At 41.8% G+C, this 18,416-nt stretch overlaps 1 protein-coding gene across 1 annotated transcript in view; it reads right to left on the reverse strand.

Moving 5' to 3' along the window:
* Window positions 1–266: 266 nt before the first annotated feature.
* PDE6D (phosphodiesterase 6D) overlaps window positions 267–18,416 on the reverse strand; it is a 53,118-nt gene continuing 34,968 nt past the window's right edge. The window contains exons 3-6 of the mRNA XM_019838864.3: window positions 4,340–4,428; window positions 3,605–3,730; window positions 2,766–2,871; window positions 267–872 (exon numbers count right to left, since the gene is read on the reverse strand). Coding sequence (XP_019694423.2) covers window positions 791–872; window positions 2,766–2,871; window positions 3,605–3,730; window positions 4,340–4,428 — 403 coding nt within the window. The 3' untranslated portion in view covers window positions 267–790. The remainder of the gene's footprint in view (window positions 873–2,765; window positions 2,872–3,604; window positions 3,731–4,339; window positions 4,429–18,416) is intronic.

Genomic DNA, 18,416 nt, shown 5'->3' on the forward strand with positions numbered 1-18,416 from the left:
AACAACAAACAAACAACGGGCGCATCTATGTTCTGGAAGAGAACCACTAAATATCACGTCTAAAAGACAAATGTTAAGGTCATGGGTCTTGTCTGGGTACGTTGTAACATTCCTGGAAAGCAGCAACTGAAGCAACAGGAACCGCAAGATCTATCAGTCGATCTCTGGAGTAAAACATAGTGGTGATCCTATGGTCTGATAAATGTCTTTCTTCCCATCATGGGGCCGAGTTCATGTTCCAGAAAAAGTAGAGATGAAAGCAGTGCCATGCTAAAGACTGTAGGAATATTTTAATTCGTATGTTTTAATTCATTATGTAATAATAATATCAGTCTATTTTACAAGTTAGGTGTATGAGAATGTATGAAATAGAAATGGTAGGAAAAAAACTAAACATAAGTCAGGAATATGAATTTTTCCAAAACCAGGGGCCAAAGGAAGATGTGTTGCCTGCAGGGCCCAAGGAGGAGGCAGGGAGGGGGTGGGAAGAGCATCCACTCTCGTGGTAAGTGTTTGTCCCTGTGTCACCGTGGGAAGGATTCAAGGCTCGCCTTCTACCCTGGTCTGGGGTTGGGAGTTTAGTCTGGTCAGTGGAAGATGGCAGCTTGGGAGGAAACAGCCATCCGGTTACCTACACAGAACTGGTCCCCTGGTGGCTGCAGGTGGGTTTTGCCATAGAGGGAATTAGGGGTGAAAGTGTCAAAAACCAAATGTGTGGAGGAAAAAAGTAAACAGTTTCCTCCTTTCCCCCCAAAACCCCAAATTCTTGAAATGCACACACATTCTTCTCTCAAACGTAGAAAAGTCTCACTCTGGATGTGCTTACAAGAAGATCGTCGTCAAAAAACTTTGTCTCTATGATAACATTCCCACTATAAGTAAGAAAAGAGGGCAAAAGAGTGAATGTGTTAGGCAACAGATTTCATTCTCACCAAGTGGTTTCAGTTTGGGTCTGCTGGGCTCAAGGACATGCACCCACCTAGAACCTTGGCTTGGGGACACTAAAATCTATGTCTAAATGGGGTTAGAAGTCTAATGTGACATTTAACTTTCTGCAAGTTCAGAAAACAGAAGAGAGAGCATATCTTAATCCTTGATATATATAAAGCCCTTAGTAGAGGACTTTGCACACAGGGGTGCTTATAAAATGTGATTTTTTTTTTTTTTTTTTTTTTTTTTAAATAACTGACTTTTTGATACGCCTGGAAACCTGCAGGCCGCAGGGGTGGTATCTTTCCCTACAACACCTACTCTGGTGGACAGCTGAGGGTTGGCCTTTCCTGCATCTGTTCTCATCACCTTGGGTATAGCACTCTGCTCTTGTTTTGGGGACCCACACCATCTCCAGTCTGTGTCAGTCAAGTAGCCCCCACTTCACCTGGCAAAGAGGTGGGCATAGGACATAATTTGGGCCAGTCAGACTCTCTCCCTAGAGCAGGATACTTCCTATGGCTGCTCCTGAAGGAAATCATCCACGGATTCCTGCCATCTGCATCTTTTGAGCTGCCCAGGTCTCAGGACACCCTACACCTTTCAGCTCTGTCCTATTAGCTGGAGTCAGTTTCTACGGCTTGCAGCCAAAGAACCCCAAATGATACACCTGTATCGCTGCACAGAGTGGAATTTCATTTTTCTTGGTGAGGTATCTCAGTGTTTCCAAACCAAAGCACTCTTGAACCAAGTTAAGGGCAACAGAGGAACTGATTTTAGGTTCCAAAAAGTAAAATATGACTGAAATAACCTAGATATGTCATCATATACTTACTGGTTTTAGTACCTGAAAAAAATTGGGCCTGGTCAAGGAGGAGTCAAATGAAGGCTAATAAAATATAAAAAACGCCCTTCTGTATACTACCCTGTACTTTTCCAGGGTAATTAATAGCCAGCAGATACATTTTTGCTGGTAATTAATTATAAAGTAGGTACATAAGAAACTCAAGATTTAAATGGCTAATAGAATATAAAAACACATACTATTGTAATTAAAAATCTATTAAGGACTTATAAACAGCCTCTATATTCAGTGTGGCTTTCATTAAGGATCTGTTTAAAGGGACAATCCAATATTACACGATTATCTGTGTGAATAACCCACTACAACACTGTATTACTAAAACCTTTGAAAGACTAATACCTTTTTCCAAGAGAGAATGGTAAGTGGGTTGTTACTGACAGTGGTTTTGGACAAAGGACAAACTAATTATTCTTTGAGCAGGAAGCATAGCTATTAAAAATGGTAAGCTAGTCTCTGAAAAACTGAAACCAAAGATTATCCTCTAAAACAAAATTAGACCTTTGACAGACTCCATTAAAGGCTATTCAAGAAACATACAGAATATCAGACGTTTGGTAGTCAGGAAAGTGAGCAAAGTAGCATAGATTTAATATATAGCACACACCAGTGTCCTTCCATATCATCTCATTTTGTCCTGACTACACCTCTGTGAGACAGAATTATTAATTCTATGTTTAGAGAGGAGAAAAATAAGGCCAGAGGTATTGTCCAAGATTGTACAGCTAGTCAGGGTTAATCAGGAATTTAGTCTAAATCTAAAGTTGTTTAGTCTAATCTAAAGTTGTGTATTTTTTCCATTTGATCACACTATCTTTTTCATATGACAGAAGTCAGTAACCTGTAAATCTGAATATCTCTGGATACTCTTTACCCTTATTTTCAACCTAGGTTGCCTGCTGACCAGTCCCCCCACTGCCTGGAACGCCTGCTTCTAGACACACTCCACCATCCCTGTGGTCTGCTCACTCACGTTAGCACGCTGGCAGGCATCATCTGGGACTCGGGCGCTGCCTCTATCAGGGACTGCCAGGTGTTTGTGGAGTTAGGGATCACAAAGCCAAACTCGAAGAACCATTCTGAAGGAAGAAGGAAAAGCGGGTAAGTGGGCGTCCCAGACAGTCTCAGGACTCTTTGTCCACCCCCCTTTGGAGCGAGCCTCTTTTTACCCCAAGAACCATAAATGCAGCCGTCAGAAACCTCTGGAGCCAGAGCCATAAGAAAGGACATGGAAGCCCCCTCAGGCTGTCCTCTGAACCCACCAGAGGCTTGCTGCCTATGCTCCAGGGTCTAAAGCACTAGGACCAGTAGGCAGATACAGCATAAGCAAGGCTTTCCTAGAAGTAGGCAATATGTAAATGATAAAGAGAAGGACAGAATAGGCCAGAATAGATTCTACTTGGAATTTCAGCTCTAACACACATACGTGCACTCTTACAGTCCCTGGTTAGAAAGTCAGTGCAGAGTGGCCTTGCCAGTCAGATCTGCCTGAGACTGTACGGAGAGCACCGTACCAGGCCCCAATCGGCTGCTTCCTCGTGACCTCGTTACAATTCACCAGTGACAAAGTAGACACCAACCCCAGGCCCACCAGGGTCAGAAACCCTTTTGTTGGGCTCAGTGCCCCTTGTCATCAGCTTTGTTTTTGTTTCTTTTTGCTGGGGGCCCCCAGTCTCGCAGGGTGTAGGAATCCTATCACAAATTGAGTTGTGAAGTGAATGTTACCAAAGCAGTGCTTTAGTTCTCTGGATCTTGCCTTTTTTTCCCCTGTCACCCTAAGTGTGGCTTCTAGGCACAAAGGCCACAGAATACCTTCTAGGCATTGCCCTTTGAAGTAAACTTTTTGCTCCAGGCGGAATTTTTCCATTTGCTCTGCTGAAGAGAAGTTCAATTCTCGAGACACTGCCTTGCACTTGAGGATTTTCTTGGGAACACGGGCTGGTAAAGAAAAAGAAATATTGAAGCCACCCTCAACGAAAATCACATACTATGGTGCTTCAAGTTTCTGGGAGCTTTTTAGAGCTGATTTAGAGAACACATTATCTATGTTAAATTTCAGAGGATGCCTTGGTAACAGAATTATACTTTTTAATTTAGGCAGAGGTCCCCAATTGGTCAAGTGCATCTGACTGAAAGATCATCAAGAAACACAAGATATAGTGCATCTAAGGGCCTTCCCTAGCTGCTGTCATCAGGAAGTGGGCTGAACAGGCACCTTCTCTACTGTGTTCTGTCAGTTTTAATCCCTTAGTTTTTCTTTTATTTCAGGGGGATAAAAAGGCAAATTTTCTTTTGGAAAAAAAAACCAACAAAGTTGAGATCTTAGTTTGTATCTTTAGGTATGTTCTGAGCTTAAAATTTCAGCACAAAGTGGACTTTGGGAAGTGAGAGAAAGAACAATAGGAAAGGAACTAGGAAGTTCAACAACATGTGCTGTGCCTGCAGGGGCTTGCCCCCCATTAGGGTCTGCATTAATTCAGCTCCCTGATGCTTGGGCCCTGCTCCCGAAACATGAGAGCCCTGTGCAGATAAAGGGTTGGAGAGTACCTTCATGCTCCACACCGGGAACTGACAGGTCTTCTGTTCCTTGCCATAGTATCTTCCCTGTCTCAGCATCCCGGAGGTTCATCCAATTTCTGATCAAATATACTAAGGAAAAATAATGCACTGAAAGTGACTCTTACTTTGTACTCTAGATGTGTTCTAGCTCTCAGATCTGTTCCTACTGACTCCTGTTTACTGTTTAGCAAGTTGGCCTATCTGCTAAGTGCCATGGAAGCAAATAAGAGTACAGGAGGGTCTAAAGGACATCTAAAGAAAGATTTTAGCAGAGACCCAGTGGAGATATTTTTATCTACAACGTAAGAACCAAAGACCATATACACCTAGAAATTGCAACAAAGTGGTAGAAAATAAATAGTGCAAAGTTAGAAAATTTCCAACAGAATCAGACCAGCCAAGATAAAAGACCTAAAGAGGGGTGCCTGAGTGGCTCAGTCAGTTAAGGGTCTGACTCTTGATTTCAGCTCAGGTCACAATCCTGGGATGGTGGGACTGAGCTTCGCACTAAGCGTAGAACTTGCTCGAGATTCGTTCTCTCTCTGCACCTTCTCTCCCTGCCCTTCTTCCCCTGCTTGTGTGGTCTCAATAAATAAATAAACAGACCTAAAGAAAAAAGTAAGACAGGTATACCAGTACACATGCAGACCACCCCACCCCACAGTGAGGCTCACAGCCTGTAAGTTTTACTCACAAGTCCAGAGCTCTCACGCACCTGTTTAGTGGCCTGCTCTTAAATATCAGAAAATAGCCAAGGATCACCAGAAATTGAGGAAAGCATTTACTATGAAAGATAGACCAAAATAGGGAGAAAAAAGCAACTCAGAGGAAAAAAGAGAATATACAGGAAGATACAAACTTTTAAAAAGATACATTAAAAACAAACAAAACAGCCAGAGATAACATAACCCTTACGGTCGCTAAAAATTATATACAATAGAATTTTGTATATTTTAGGTGATTTTCTCTGGCTCAAGCTTACAATTTTTTTTTTAATTTATTTATTTTGAAAGAGAGCGAGAGAGAGAGAGCACTGCAGGGATGGAGAGAGAGAGAGAGAATCCCAAGCACAGGCTAGAACTCACGAACCGTGAGATCATGACCTGAGCCGAAACAGAGCCAGACCCTTAACCAACTGAGCTACCCAGGCACCCCAAGCTTACAAATTTTGAGGTTAGTCGATTGACAATCTCTTTTTGTCATAAAATGCCTTCAAGTAATTATATTTTCTAGTTTCTGTATTGTTCATCATACAATAAATGAGTCAGTAATAAATAGCAATGAAAAAAGAACATTCAGAAAAATGTTAGAAATAATGTTAGAAAAAAATATTTTGTTTATTCATTCACATTTAAAAATGTTTCTTTCTGAGAGAGAGAGAGAAAGCATGAGTGGGGGGAAGGGCAAAGAGAGGGAGAAAGAGGATCCGGAGCGGGCTCTGCACTGACAGCAGAGAGCTCGACATGGAGCTTGAATTCACAAACCACAAGATCATGACCTGGGTTGAAGTGTCTGACTTCAACTTCAAGCCACCCAGGCGCCCCAGAAAAATACACATTTTGATAGCAGAACCAAACAACTCAATGTAAGGGTTGGAAGACAAAGTTGAGGAACTCTTTCAGAAAGAAAAATAAAAAGCCACAATGATAGAACACAGGAGAGTAAAGATACAAAAACTGGGTATCAGTCTAAGAGGTCCAACATCTAAATAACAGCAGTTCAAGAAAGACAGAAGAGAAAGACCAAGGAGAGAAAGTCATGAATGAGTTAATTCACAAAAATGTCCCAGATTGAAAGGGTCCAGCAAGTGCCCAAGTCACATCAGAGAGAATCTGCAGAACATCAATGTTAGAGAGAAGCTTTCAGAGGGAAAACAAGCTGTCACATAAAAGGTCAGAATCAGAATGGGAAAAAAAGAATCAGAATGAATTACACTTTTCAACAGGGACTCTGAAGGATAGAGAAAAAAAAAAAAAATGAAGCAGTGACTTTAAAATTCTCAGGGAAATTCCTGGAACTAAAAAAAGATTTACTTTCTCAAGAAACTAATGGTAATCTGCTATTTCAAAGTAACAGGTGAAGACTAAGGAAGAGAACAATATTGAATCCAGGAAGCAAGGGATCTGAAACAAGATACAGGTGAAGGTCCTCAAATGATTGTGAAAGAGACCCCAGAACAACAGCTCCTTAGTGGGTCTGGAGGGCAACTGCTCAAGGGTCCAGACAAGAACAGGTCAGAATGCTTAGGGAGAGGGGTGCCTAGGTGGCTCAGTCGGTAAAGCATCTGACTTTGGCTCAGGTCATGATCTCATGGTTCATGGGTTCAAGCCCTGTGTTGGGCTCTGTGCTGACAGCTCAGAGACTGGAGCCTACTTCAGATTCTATGTCTCCCTCTCTCTCTGCCCCTCCCCCACTCATGCTCTGACTCCCCCCTCTCAAAAATAAATATACGTGTAAAAAAAAAAAAAAAAGAATGCCTAGGGAGAGATTAAGAAATTCATTGAAAAAAAAAAAAAAAAAGAAATTCATTGAATATCTAATGTGTTTATATGGGAAGATTCCTACAATTAGGGGAGATTTGGGGGTTAAATTTGTGAGAAGCACAGAAAATCTAAGCAAATAAATAAGAAACCAAGGCAGTAATTATCACCAGGGAAAAACCAAAGGTAGTATTGGAAGAAAAGAGTAGTTATAGTTGATGACACGGCTTCATCGCAAAAATGTTCACATAGTCATAATAATAAAGACACAGGCTGTGGACCCAATACCGCTATCCCACGAGGATGGGGGAAGGAGAGCATGTATGTGTGCTCAGGCAGAAGTGCTGGGAAAGAGTAAAACTCATTTTCCAGAGTGGGAAGTTGATAAACAATGTCTAAAATGGAAACATTAAGACATAGCCACAGTGTGCAACTCAGAAATATGAAGACAAATAAATCAGCCAGAAATTGAAAACAGTTTTCTCTGGGGAGTAGAAAACAGGAGTCAGAGGGCACAGAACTCTGCTCATCATGCAAAACCAGGTAGAACTAGGACACTGAGCAATGCACACACACACAACTGTGACAAAGATGGACTAAACTTACAAAGATAGTCCTGAGGTGGTGTTTTTTTTAACAATGGACAAATAATTACAGAAAAAGAAAATTAATATTATCTATCCATAGAGGCTAAGTCTGAGAAAAATCGTTCATATTTGTAAAGAAACTGAGCTTCAGATAAATACAGGTGATACGGTTTGGTTTGCAGGTCTTGTGTTTTCTCTTTCTGCCGTCTAGCAACCAAACCCTCTTCCCAACAGCACCCTGCAGCCTCCATGCCCTCGTGGGAGACAGCCACTGCTCGGCGGTACTGTAACTAGCAGACCCAAATCCTTCTCTCGGGAGCCTGGAACAGTGGGAGGCAAGCACATGGCCTAGGCTTGGACGCCTGGGCACCAGTTCGAGGGCCCAGTCACACAAGGGCTTGAGGAAAAGGCGGCCGTTCTTCAGAACGGGGCAGCAGGCAGTGCTAAGCCAACCTTTCCTGCAGTGTGGCTGTTGCTGCAGGTTCTGGTCCGACTGCCAGTCAGTTCTGAAACCCCAGGGAGCCTTTGGCCTTTCCCACTGTTTGGGCAGCCTGCGGTGTTGAACCCCAAGCGGCACAGCTGGTTAGCATCACTATGCACGTAATGGTACATTTAACCCTCTGGAGAGATTCTTTCTAGGTTTTGCTGCGGTAAGAGAAAAGTCACAAAAGGTAGCCAAGGGTTATCTAGTAGAGTGCCTTGAATGTGAGGGGTACCCAAGCCTCCGGGGCCCTCCATTTGCTTGTGCACTATATCCCCACCCTCCCACATGAACCTACCACTGCTGTGCTACTCTCCTCTCGGTGTGTGCAATCCTAACCACGTCTCCTTGTATGCTCATTGTATCATCAGATACTGCTGCTCGTACACACCTATGTGGTGTTCTCTTCCCTGCTTCATATTTTGAAATTCCACTTTATTTTTAATGTTTATATGTTTATTTGGAGAGGAGAGTGAGAGAGAGTGGGGGTGGGGGGGAAGGGCAGAGAGAGAGTCCCAAGTAGGCTCTGTGCTGTCAGCACTAAGTCCAATACAGGGGTAGGTCTCAGGGACGCTGAGTTCATGGCCTGAGCCAAAACCAAGAGTCGGATGCTTAACTGACCGAGCCATCCAGGCATCCCTGAAATTCCACTTTTTTTTAAAACAACTAAATTCAAAAGCAAGTCAAAAGTATACATACTTATTAGATCACTTTGTTGTTTTTTTTTTTTTAAAGTAGGTCCTACACCCAATGTGGGGCTTGACCTCACCATCCCAAGATCAAGAGTCAAATGGTCTACTAACTGAGCCAGCCAGATGCCCCTAGATCATGTATTAAAATTCCAATTACTGCAAATACAGTTATGTATTCTGGGGTCTCCATATATTAAGAGAAAGCTTCCCCAACTGGAGAAATGAATGTATACTATTGCTCTGTCCAGCAAGTCCACTCTTGAGCTCAGATCTAAACAGAACTGCCTTAGACATTTAAGCCCAAGGTTTTCAGAAGACACGGTACTCATTTAACCTATCCTATACATGCTTTTCATTCTTTCTCTTCATTTTTTTTTTTTTAACGTTTTTATTTATTTTTGGGACAGAGAGAGACAGAGCATGAACGGGGTAGGGGCAGAGAGAGAGGGAGACACAGAATCGGAAACAGGCTCCAGGCTCCGAGCCATCAGCCCAGAGCCTGACGCGGGGCTCGAACTCACAGACCGCGAGATCGTGACCTGGCTGAAGTCGGACGCTTAACCGACTGCGCCACCCAGGCGCCCCTCATTCTTTCTCTTCAGATAGACACGTGTACCAATATAGCTACGTTGGACACCAGATTTTCTTAAATTAAACAACAATACTAAAATTATTCTTCAAGTTTCAGGCTCACACACAAGTGGAGCTTTCTAGCAAAACTACTGCAAGAAAAGCCTGGGAAAAGGGGCTCCCTTCATAAAGCAACAGCTAGATCAGACCTAGCAGTTTTCAGAAAAAAGCATTATTGCTGCTTGCCCAGGTCAGCAAAGAAAAGCCTGGCACCAGAACTTACTCTTCAGTCTATTAGAGGATAGAAAGAAAATGAGTGTTCTCTCCGGTAATTAGTGGATAGTGAATTTAAGCTTCCTCCATTTTATAGCAAGGGAGATAAGCTGCTAAAAATATATGGCTTATCTCCCTAACATAAGCACCTCTTCTCTTTATAAATAATCAATTTAAGAACTTTAATTATCTTTTTGGGAAATAGATTAAAAAAATATTTTGGCTAGTTCAACAACTAGGCATTTCCTACATGTACCTTAGTCTGGAAACCTATCAGTGTCTATGTCATGTGCTTCATTTTATAATCCTAAGAAAACCTGTAAGACTTTACCCTCAATAAGTAACACAAAATGAGAGAAATACATACAGAGTTCCATCCAGTGATGTTGGGGTGGAGGCTGCTTAGAACCCCTCCAAGTTCTGTAAGTCAGAGGTAAAAGGAATACTCTTTAATTCATGGCAGAGATGCAGCCATTTGGGAACAGCTTTATAAATCATAAAAATACAAATCCCTAACAGCCCAATAGCAAAAAGAAATAAAAATTATTATTATTATTTAGTGTTGATCTACTTTTGAAAGAGAGAGAGCACAAGTAGGGGAGGGGCAGAGAGAGAGAGAGAGAGAGAGAGACAGAATCTGAACTGAGAGCAGAGCCTGATGCGGGGCCTGAACTCATGAAGAGCGAGATCATGACCTGAGCTGAAGTCAGAAGCTCAACGGACTGAGCCACCCAGGTGCCCCAGAAATAAAAATTATTAAGGTAGGTGTCTTAAAATAATAACAATGAGAAAAGATGGTCCTCAAAAGAAGCAGCATATTTGGCTAAAAATGCTGGAAATGAAAGGCAAGCTTTGATGGCTGATCATCTGGCTGAAAACATTTTTAACAGCTTTTTGCTAACTAGATTTTTCAGAGAAAAAGAGCCTGAGTTTTAAGACTCAAAGGTCAAGTCACTTCCAATCTTGAGAGAGGAGAGGATTAGGCAGACAGGCTTTAAGGAGGGGGGCTGGAGGACTATTTATAAATACCACCTTCTGGGTCAGCCAGGTCTTTTCTCATTTAAAAGCTCCCAGGTGATTTATACCCAAGATGAGCACAAAGGAACACTCCTTTACTATGGGAAGCCTCTCTCAGAGAGCTGTTCCTGGTAGCTTATTTGGAACCAGGCAGACAAAAGTAGCACTCTCATATGTAAGAGCATCTTAAAAATAAGCTTCGGCCTGGAAACAATAAGCTCCAGAAAAAAAAAAAAAAAAAAAAATCAATAGATGGTAAAGTGTCCAGCCTTTTAGGAAAGGTAAAAAAGGAAGTATAAACTAAGATAAACATGGAAGAGTGAGAGTCACTTGGCTCAACACAGAAGGTTACATAAGTCCTCTTATGTTTTAAATAGCTGTGACCTGGTATGATTTCGATCCAGTGCGGGAGCTGAGGACAGACCTGAGGTAGAGAAGACAGCCAGGGAGGTGGTGGTGGAGTGGGAAGTGAAGGCTTGGGGGCTGGAAGAAACTAGTCAGGTGAATGAGGTACTAGGTAAGTTTCCTTGAGATGTGAACGAAGGAACTGGGATAAAAGAATTTAAAATATTTAGTGACAATCATCTAGAAGCATTTTGGAATGAGTACTGGCTCTTGCTTAGTTTTAAATGGAAATGGTCAGGGGCGCCTGGGTGGCACAGTCGGTTAAGCGTCCGACTTCAGCCAGGTCACGATCTCTCGGTCCATGGGTTCGAGCCCCGCGTCAGGCTCTGGGCTGATGGCTCAGAGCCTGGAGCCTGTTTCCGATTCTGTGTCTCCCTCTCTCTCTGCCCCTCCCCCGTTCATGCTCTGTCTCTCTCTGTCCCCAAAATAAATAAACGTTGAAAAAAAAAATTAAAAAAAAAATAAATGGAAATGGTCAACCTCAATTTTTACATATTAAACAGAACAGATACATGGCAGTACCTCACTGGCCAGTCGAGAGGAGAGACAAGAGGGAGATTAGGGGAGGGGGAGAAGGAGAGAGGAGGAATGGGGAAGGCAAAAAGGGGAAAGAGGAAAGAAACATAGAACACATAAACACACAGAGAGGCATACACAACAGATGGAGTGAAAGAAAAAAGATACTGAGAAAGAGACAAATAGAAATGCCCACATGTAACTGATAACCAAGAGACAGGCCCAGAACAGATGGGAACAATAAGGAAGAAGTTCAGAGATGAGATTCTAGTTTTTCCTGCTTGAATCGTGTATTGTAGAGTTGTCTTGGTTAGTGGCTTTCATAGAATGATTTGAAATTGATGGGTAGGAAGACTGCCTCCCTGAAAATGTTAATTGGCTGATTCATAGTTTCCTGTAATTTGTCATCCAAACTTGTACTTTTGAGAATGAAAGAGGGTGCTAACTGGACAGCACACTTAAATGAGTTGGTTCATGTAAGGTGCTTAGAACAGTGCCCGGGCATTTAGTGAACAGAGTGTTGTTACAAATTATCATCTCCTACCTAGTCTCCTGATGGTTTTCCTTGCTTCCATTCTTGCCTCCTCTTTCAATCCATACTCCTCACAGAAGGCAGTTTCTTAAAAACTGTGAATTAGATGGCAATCCCTTGTTTTCCTTTGCACTTAAAAACAAAACGCAGGTCCTTTCCATGGTTTGCAAGTTCCCCAGTTACTATGTTCCAGCCACAAGTCTCCTTTCTTCAACACGCTAGTGTCTTCTGCTCATGATGTCACCTGAGTGCTCTTGCCCTTACTCTTCACACCCCCACACTCTTGGGACCACTCAGTCTACAGTGATCTCTGAATCTAGATTTGCTGCCTCCTAAGTTGGGGCTCCTTCTGTGCCCCTATGCCAACCCTGACCACAACCTGGCTTCCCCTGAGCAGTTTGTGCTATCTCCATTTCCCCTGAGAGGAGACTAAATACCACTTCACCTTTGCTGTATTACTTTCCTGGTCAAAGACCTTCAAAGGATCCTCACAGACTGATCCAGGTCTCTCCATATATCTGATGTCAAACTATTCTTCTTCTTTTTTTTTTTTAGTGTTTATTTTTTAGAGAGAAAGAGAGTGTAAGCCGGGGAGGGGTAGGGAGAGAGAGAGGGAGACAGAATCCGAAGCAGGCTCCAAGCTGTCAGCATAGAGCCCGACGCGGGGCTCGAACTCACGAACTGTGAGATCATGACCTGAGCCGAAGTCAGACGCCCAAACGACTGAGCCACCCAGGCATCCCCCCCCCCCTTTTTATTTATTTTGAGAGAGAGAGAAAGAGAGCAAGAGAGAGCGAGCACATAAGCAGGACAGAGAGAATGGGAAAGAGAGAGTCCCAAGAAGGCTCTGTGCTGTCAGCGTGGAGCCCTACTTGGGGCTCCATCTCACAAACCATGAGATCATGACCTGAGCCGAAGTCAGGAGTTGGATGCTTCAAAGAGCCACCAAGGTGCCCCTCAAACTATCATTCATTCGCTAAGTACTTATTAACAACCTCCTATGTGCCAGGTATTGACATCAAAGTTGCATGTAAAAAATTTGGGCAATACGGTTTCATAAAAAGTGACAGACATATAAAGCACAATATTTTTATATCTATACATTATTTTATAAATTTATGGTGTTAGAGAAGTAAAATATATATTTGTCTATTCCACTCACATCACTTTAAAAAATATTTTTTCATTGGAATGGTAAAAGATTGCCTTATATTCACGGTCACCTTATATTTGGGCATTATTCTACTAATTTTGTGGATTTCCTCTATATATATGGCCAAAAAACTTATTTATTCATGCCCTTCAAAACAACTCATACTCAAGCTGGATAATTCCCAGTGATACTGAGATAACTCTCTAATGATATTAACTCAGATCCTGATTACTAATCTAGCGATGGAAGATCTATATCATTTCAATTCCTAACAATTCACCAGGAAGGGAACTGGTTTATCAAGTGTTATTCTGTTCTAGCTCTTTTTAAGAAGTAAACTGTTTTAGATTTACAGAAAGGTTATAAAATAGCACCGTTCTCATATACCCCCACACCTAGTTCCCCTATTAGAGACAGATTTGCCACAACTAATGAGCTAATATGGATACATTATCAGTAACTAAAGTCTACAGTTTGTTCAGATTTCCTTAGTTTTAATCTAATGTCCTTTTTCTGTCCCAGGATCTGGTCCAGGATCCCACATTACATTTAGTTGTCATGTCTCCTGAAGCTCCTCTGGGCTATGAGAGTTTCTCAGACTTCCTTTGTTTTTGATGACCTTGACAGTGTTTAGTACTGGTCAGGTATTTTCTGGGTGTCTGTCAATCAGGGTTTGTCTGATGTTTTTCTCCTGATGAGGCTGGAGTTGTGGGTTTTCAGGAGGAAGACCACTGAGGTAAAATGCTATCTTCATCCCATCACATCATGCCTAAGTACTATCCACGTGACTTATTACTGTTGATGTTGATCTTGATCACCTGGCTGAGATCGTTTCTCCACTGTAAATATACTTTTCCCCTCCTTTCCATGTTGTATTCTTGGAAGGAAGTCACTATATGCAGCCCAAACTAATGAGTGGGGAGTTCTCCATCTCCTTGAGGTAAGAATAACTATATGAGTTATTTGGAATTTTGCAGTAGAGATCGGTCTCTTCTATTTTTTAAAGTAGGCTTCACGCCCGTCGTGGAGCCCAACGTGGGGCTTGAACTCATGACCCTGAGACGAAGACCTGAGCTGAGACTGAGTCACTTAGCTGACTGAGTCACCCCTCCCATTTTTGATTCAATTATTTATTTATATCAGGCCATTTGTTTATTATCAAATGACTGTGCTCTGATCCCTAAATTTTTATCTCCCAACATGAAAATATTTCAACACTAAGCAATCTGCTTAAGAATATTTAGTTAAGATGCTCATCTATACAGGTGCCTGGGTGGCTCAGCAGGTTGAGCATCTGACTTCGGCTCAGGTTCATGAGTTTGAACCCCATGTTGGGCTCTCTGCTGTCAGTGTGGAGCCTGCTTTGGAACCTCTGTCTCCCTCCCTCTGCCCCTCCCTTGCTCACTTGTGTAAGCATGCATGTGCTCTCTCAAAAATAAACAAACATAAAAAAATTAAAAAAAAAAAAGCTCACTTATGAGTCTCAGGGATTCATTTGGGCTGTGGGAGGAAGAGAGAGACCACAGGATATATTAGCATATAGTCATAAGGCAAGGCTGAGAGAGGGGAAAATAAAAATTGGTTTGGAGCAAAACACCTGGGTTGGAGTTGTTTCTATTGCATAATAGCTGTGATCTTAGATAAGTCTTTTAACTTACAAGAGTTTTAGTTTATAAACCACAGATAATACCAAAGCCTTAAGGTTATTGCAGCATTATATGAAATGCCTACAAAAATGGTTTATACATTGTAAAACATGATGCAAATGTTGGACATTATTATATCATTATTATTCAGGACTGGAAAAAGCAAAAAAACCTGATGAAGTTAACTTTTTACGAGCTATTTCAAATTCTCTAATAAAAGCACCTATTATCTTGGGGCACCAGGGTGGCTCAGTAGGTTGAGCATCTGATTCTTGATGTCAGCTTGGGTCATAATTCCAGGGTGGTGGGATCAAGCCCCATGTAGGGTTCTGAACTGAGCATGAAGCATGCTTGGGATTTTTTCCTCTCTCCCTCTACCCCCACTCCCCTGCTTGGGCTCTCTCCCACAAAAAAAAGAAAAGAAAAAAGAAAGGAACATATTATCTTAGATACTCTATAATTTTCAATAAGGGAAAAGTCACCAAAAACTTAGTTGTATGAATATTTGACTTTGGTTTTATTCACTCAAAATCTTCTAATTCCCAGAAAATATGCTGCAGTCCTTTGTGTTGTTCATATATTAATCTGCATCCCTTCATCTGTTCTGAGTACACATAAGACCTAATTCTACTTTTATGTTTGTAAAAACTTATATTCTACATATCAGATATATAGAGAAAAACTGCATTTGAGGGGTTTAAGTTATCTTAACCATAAAACAATTTAAAGGTAGGGATGCTCCCTAGTTTTAGCATTTCCAATAAAACCTAACTTTAAGTCCTGATTTTCTACTTTACCCAATTTCACATAGAAATCAGGATTGATATATATTAACTAAAATAGAGACTTAAGTAGATTTCTTTGAGAAAAAGGACTAGAGAAGAATGATTTCCCCCCAGAGTTGGCACTTGTAGTTTAGCTAGTTGTCTTAAGGTATTTTTTCTCTTATTTTTTTAACAATTGTTTTAATGTTTGTTTATTTTTGAGAGAGACAGAGTGCGAGCCGGGGAGGGACAGAGAGAGGGAGACACAGAATCTGAAGCAGGCTCTGAGCTGTCAGCACAGAGCCTGATGTGGGGCTCAAACCCATGAACCTCAAGATCATGACCTAAGTCAGTTGGAAGTTCAACCGACTGAGCCACCCACGTGTCCCTATTGTTGATACAATAGCCTTTCAACTAACTTATCTCCTTCAATCTCTAGTCCATTGTTTCTCAAAGCATAGTTTGATGATCTTGTTAAAAATGCTGTTTCTAGGGCTTCATCTCAAACCTACTTAATTAGAGTCTCCCCAAGTAAGGTCTGGGAATGCTCATTTAAAAATGTATGTATGTATATATGTATGTATGTATGTATGTATGTATGTATGTTTGTATGTAATCTCTATGCCCAATGTGGGACTTGAACTCACGAGAGCTCAAGAGCCACATGTTCTTCTGACTGAGCTGCCCAGGTGCCCTGGGAGTGCCATTGTAAAAAGCAATTTTTATGTGCAGTAAAGTTGAAGTACCACTCATCTAGCCTTTATAATCTAATACACAGTGACTAGAGTAACACTCCTAAAATCCAAGCTAAATCATATCAATACTTCCCCTTCAAAAACTTTCAAAAGATTTTCACTGAGTAAAGTCCTAACGTCTTAGTGTTTAAAGTTCTTGTTTTTTGAGGGGTGCCTGGGTGGCTCAGTCAGTTAAGCATCAGACTGTAGATTTTGGCTCAGGTCATGATCTTACAGGTTGGTGAGGTCAAGCCCCACACTGGGCTCCTCCCACTTATAGTGCGGAGCCTGCTTGGATTATCTCTCCCTCTCTGTCTGCACACCTCCCCACACCCCCACACATGCTCTCTCTCTTTAAATAAACTTAAAAAAAAACTTAATAAAAAAAATAAAGTTCTTGTTTTTTATTTTTTTTATTTTAGAGAGACAGAGTGAGTGCAAGTGGGGGAGAGGGACAGAGGGAGAGAAAGAGAATCCCAAGCAGACTCCATGCTTAGCATGGAGCCCAATGCAGGGCTCAATCCCACGATTCTGGTACCACGACCTGAGCTGAAATCAAGAGTAAGACTCTCAACCGACTGAGCCACCCAGGTGCCCCTAAAATACAGCTTTTAGTCCTTTCTTAACATTAGGTCACTTAAATTTCTTTCATTTTCTTTTTAGTGATGATTTGGGTCTGGGTTTCTAATCAGTCTAATATACACCAACTTCTTTTGGAAGGAGAAGAGTCCAGCAGGGTCCACTGAATTTGATCAGATTACCCTGTGCACCTTCTACCATGTCAACTCTGGAGTCACTGGTGTCACTTCACTGAAGGCAGAGGTGTGCAGCCTCTCTAAAGAGAGGGGCAGAATTATCAGGCCATATACATGTACTTCCCAGCTAAGACATTATAATTCTACATCTCTGAACTAATCAACACTTAAAATCAGCTTCTACTTGCCAAATGGCCCCTCCTCAGTGCCTGTTTCTTCTCTTCCTCTGTGATTTTCTAGTACTTGCTCCCTCTTACACTTCTCAACACTCATAGTGCTTTCAGTGGGGGTTTTGTGTACTAGTTACTGTCTCCCTAATTTGACCAGGTGCTTCTTGAGGGCAGAGGTGTTTCCTCTCGTTGAGCTGACAGCAAAAGCAGGGAAATCTTTGACTAGGAGTTTCTGGCATTTAGCTACGTCAATCAGTAACTTTCTGGTGTACGAAGGTACTTACCAAAGATTTTATTTTTCTTTTGGATAATATGGCTAGGAAGGACAAATGATAGAGAAACTATTTTTAGATTATTAGGTTTAGGGCACTCTGTATAAGAATAGTCAGTATCAGTTTTTTCCAGGGTACATTTTCTTAGGAAAGCCTTTCATTTTATTCATTTTTATTTTATTTTTTTAATGAAAGCTTTTCATTTTAGAATTATGTTTGAATTAAGGCAAAAAGGGGACTGATTTCTTAATCGGTATTAAAATTTTTTTTTAATTTTAGTTTTTAAAATTTATTTATTTTGAGAGAGAGAGGGAGGGAGGGAGGGAGGGAGGGAGGGAAGGAGAACAAGTAGGGGAGGAGCAGAGAGAGAAGGGGACTGAGGATCCAGTCCTGTGTTGACAGCAGAGAGCAGGATGTGGGGCTTGAACTCAAGAAGTGTGAGATCATGACCTGAGCCGAAGTTGGACGCTTAACCAAATGAGCCACCCAGGCGCCCCTAAATATTTATTTTTGAGAGAGAGAGAAAGAGAGAGAGAACGAGTTGGGTAGGGGCAGAGAGAGTGGGGACAGAGGATCTGAAGTGGGCTGTGTGCTGACAGAGAGAGCTGAACGCTGGGCTTGAACTGACAAACTGCAAGATCATGGCCTGAAACGAAATTGGACTCTTAACTGAGCCACTTAGGCACCCTTAATTATTATTATTTTTTAAGTTTATTATTTATTTTGAGAGAGAGAGAGAGAGAGAGAGAGAGAGAGAGAGAGAGAGAGAGAGAAAGCACGAGTGGGGGAGGGGCAGACAGAATCCCAAGGAGGTTCCACACCGTCAGCCCAGAGGCCCACTTGGGGACCAAACCCACGAACCATGAGATCATAACCTGCGCCGAAGCCAAGCTGGATGCTTAACAGGCCGAGCCATCCAGGTGCCCCAATCAGTATTTTATTTTTATTCTACTTTGTAAAGTCCAAATGATCTCCTTCTTACGGCACTTATTAACAGGTATCTTAGAGTTGCTGTACA

Source organism: Felis catus, chromosome C1, assembly GCF_018350175.1.
Source record: "Felis catus isolate Fca126 chromosome C1, F.catus_Fca126_mat1.0, whole genome shotgun sequence".
Taxonomy (NCBI): Eukaryota; Metazoa; Chordata; class Mammalia; order Carnivora; family Felidae; genus Felis; species Felis catus.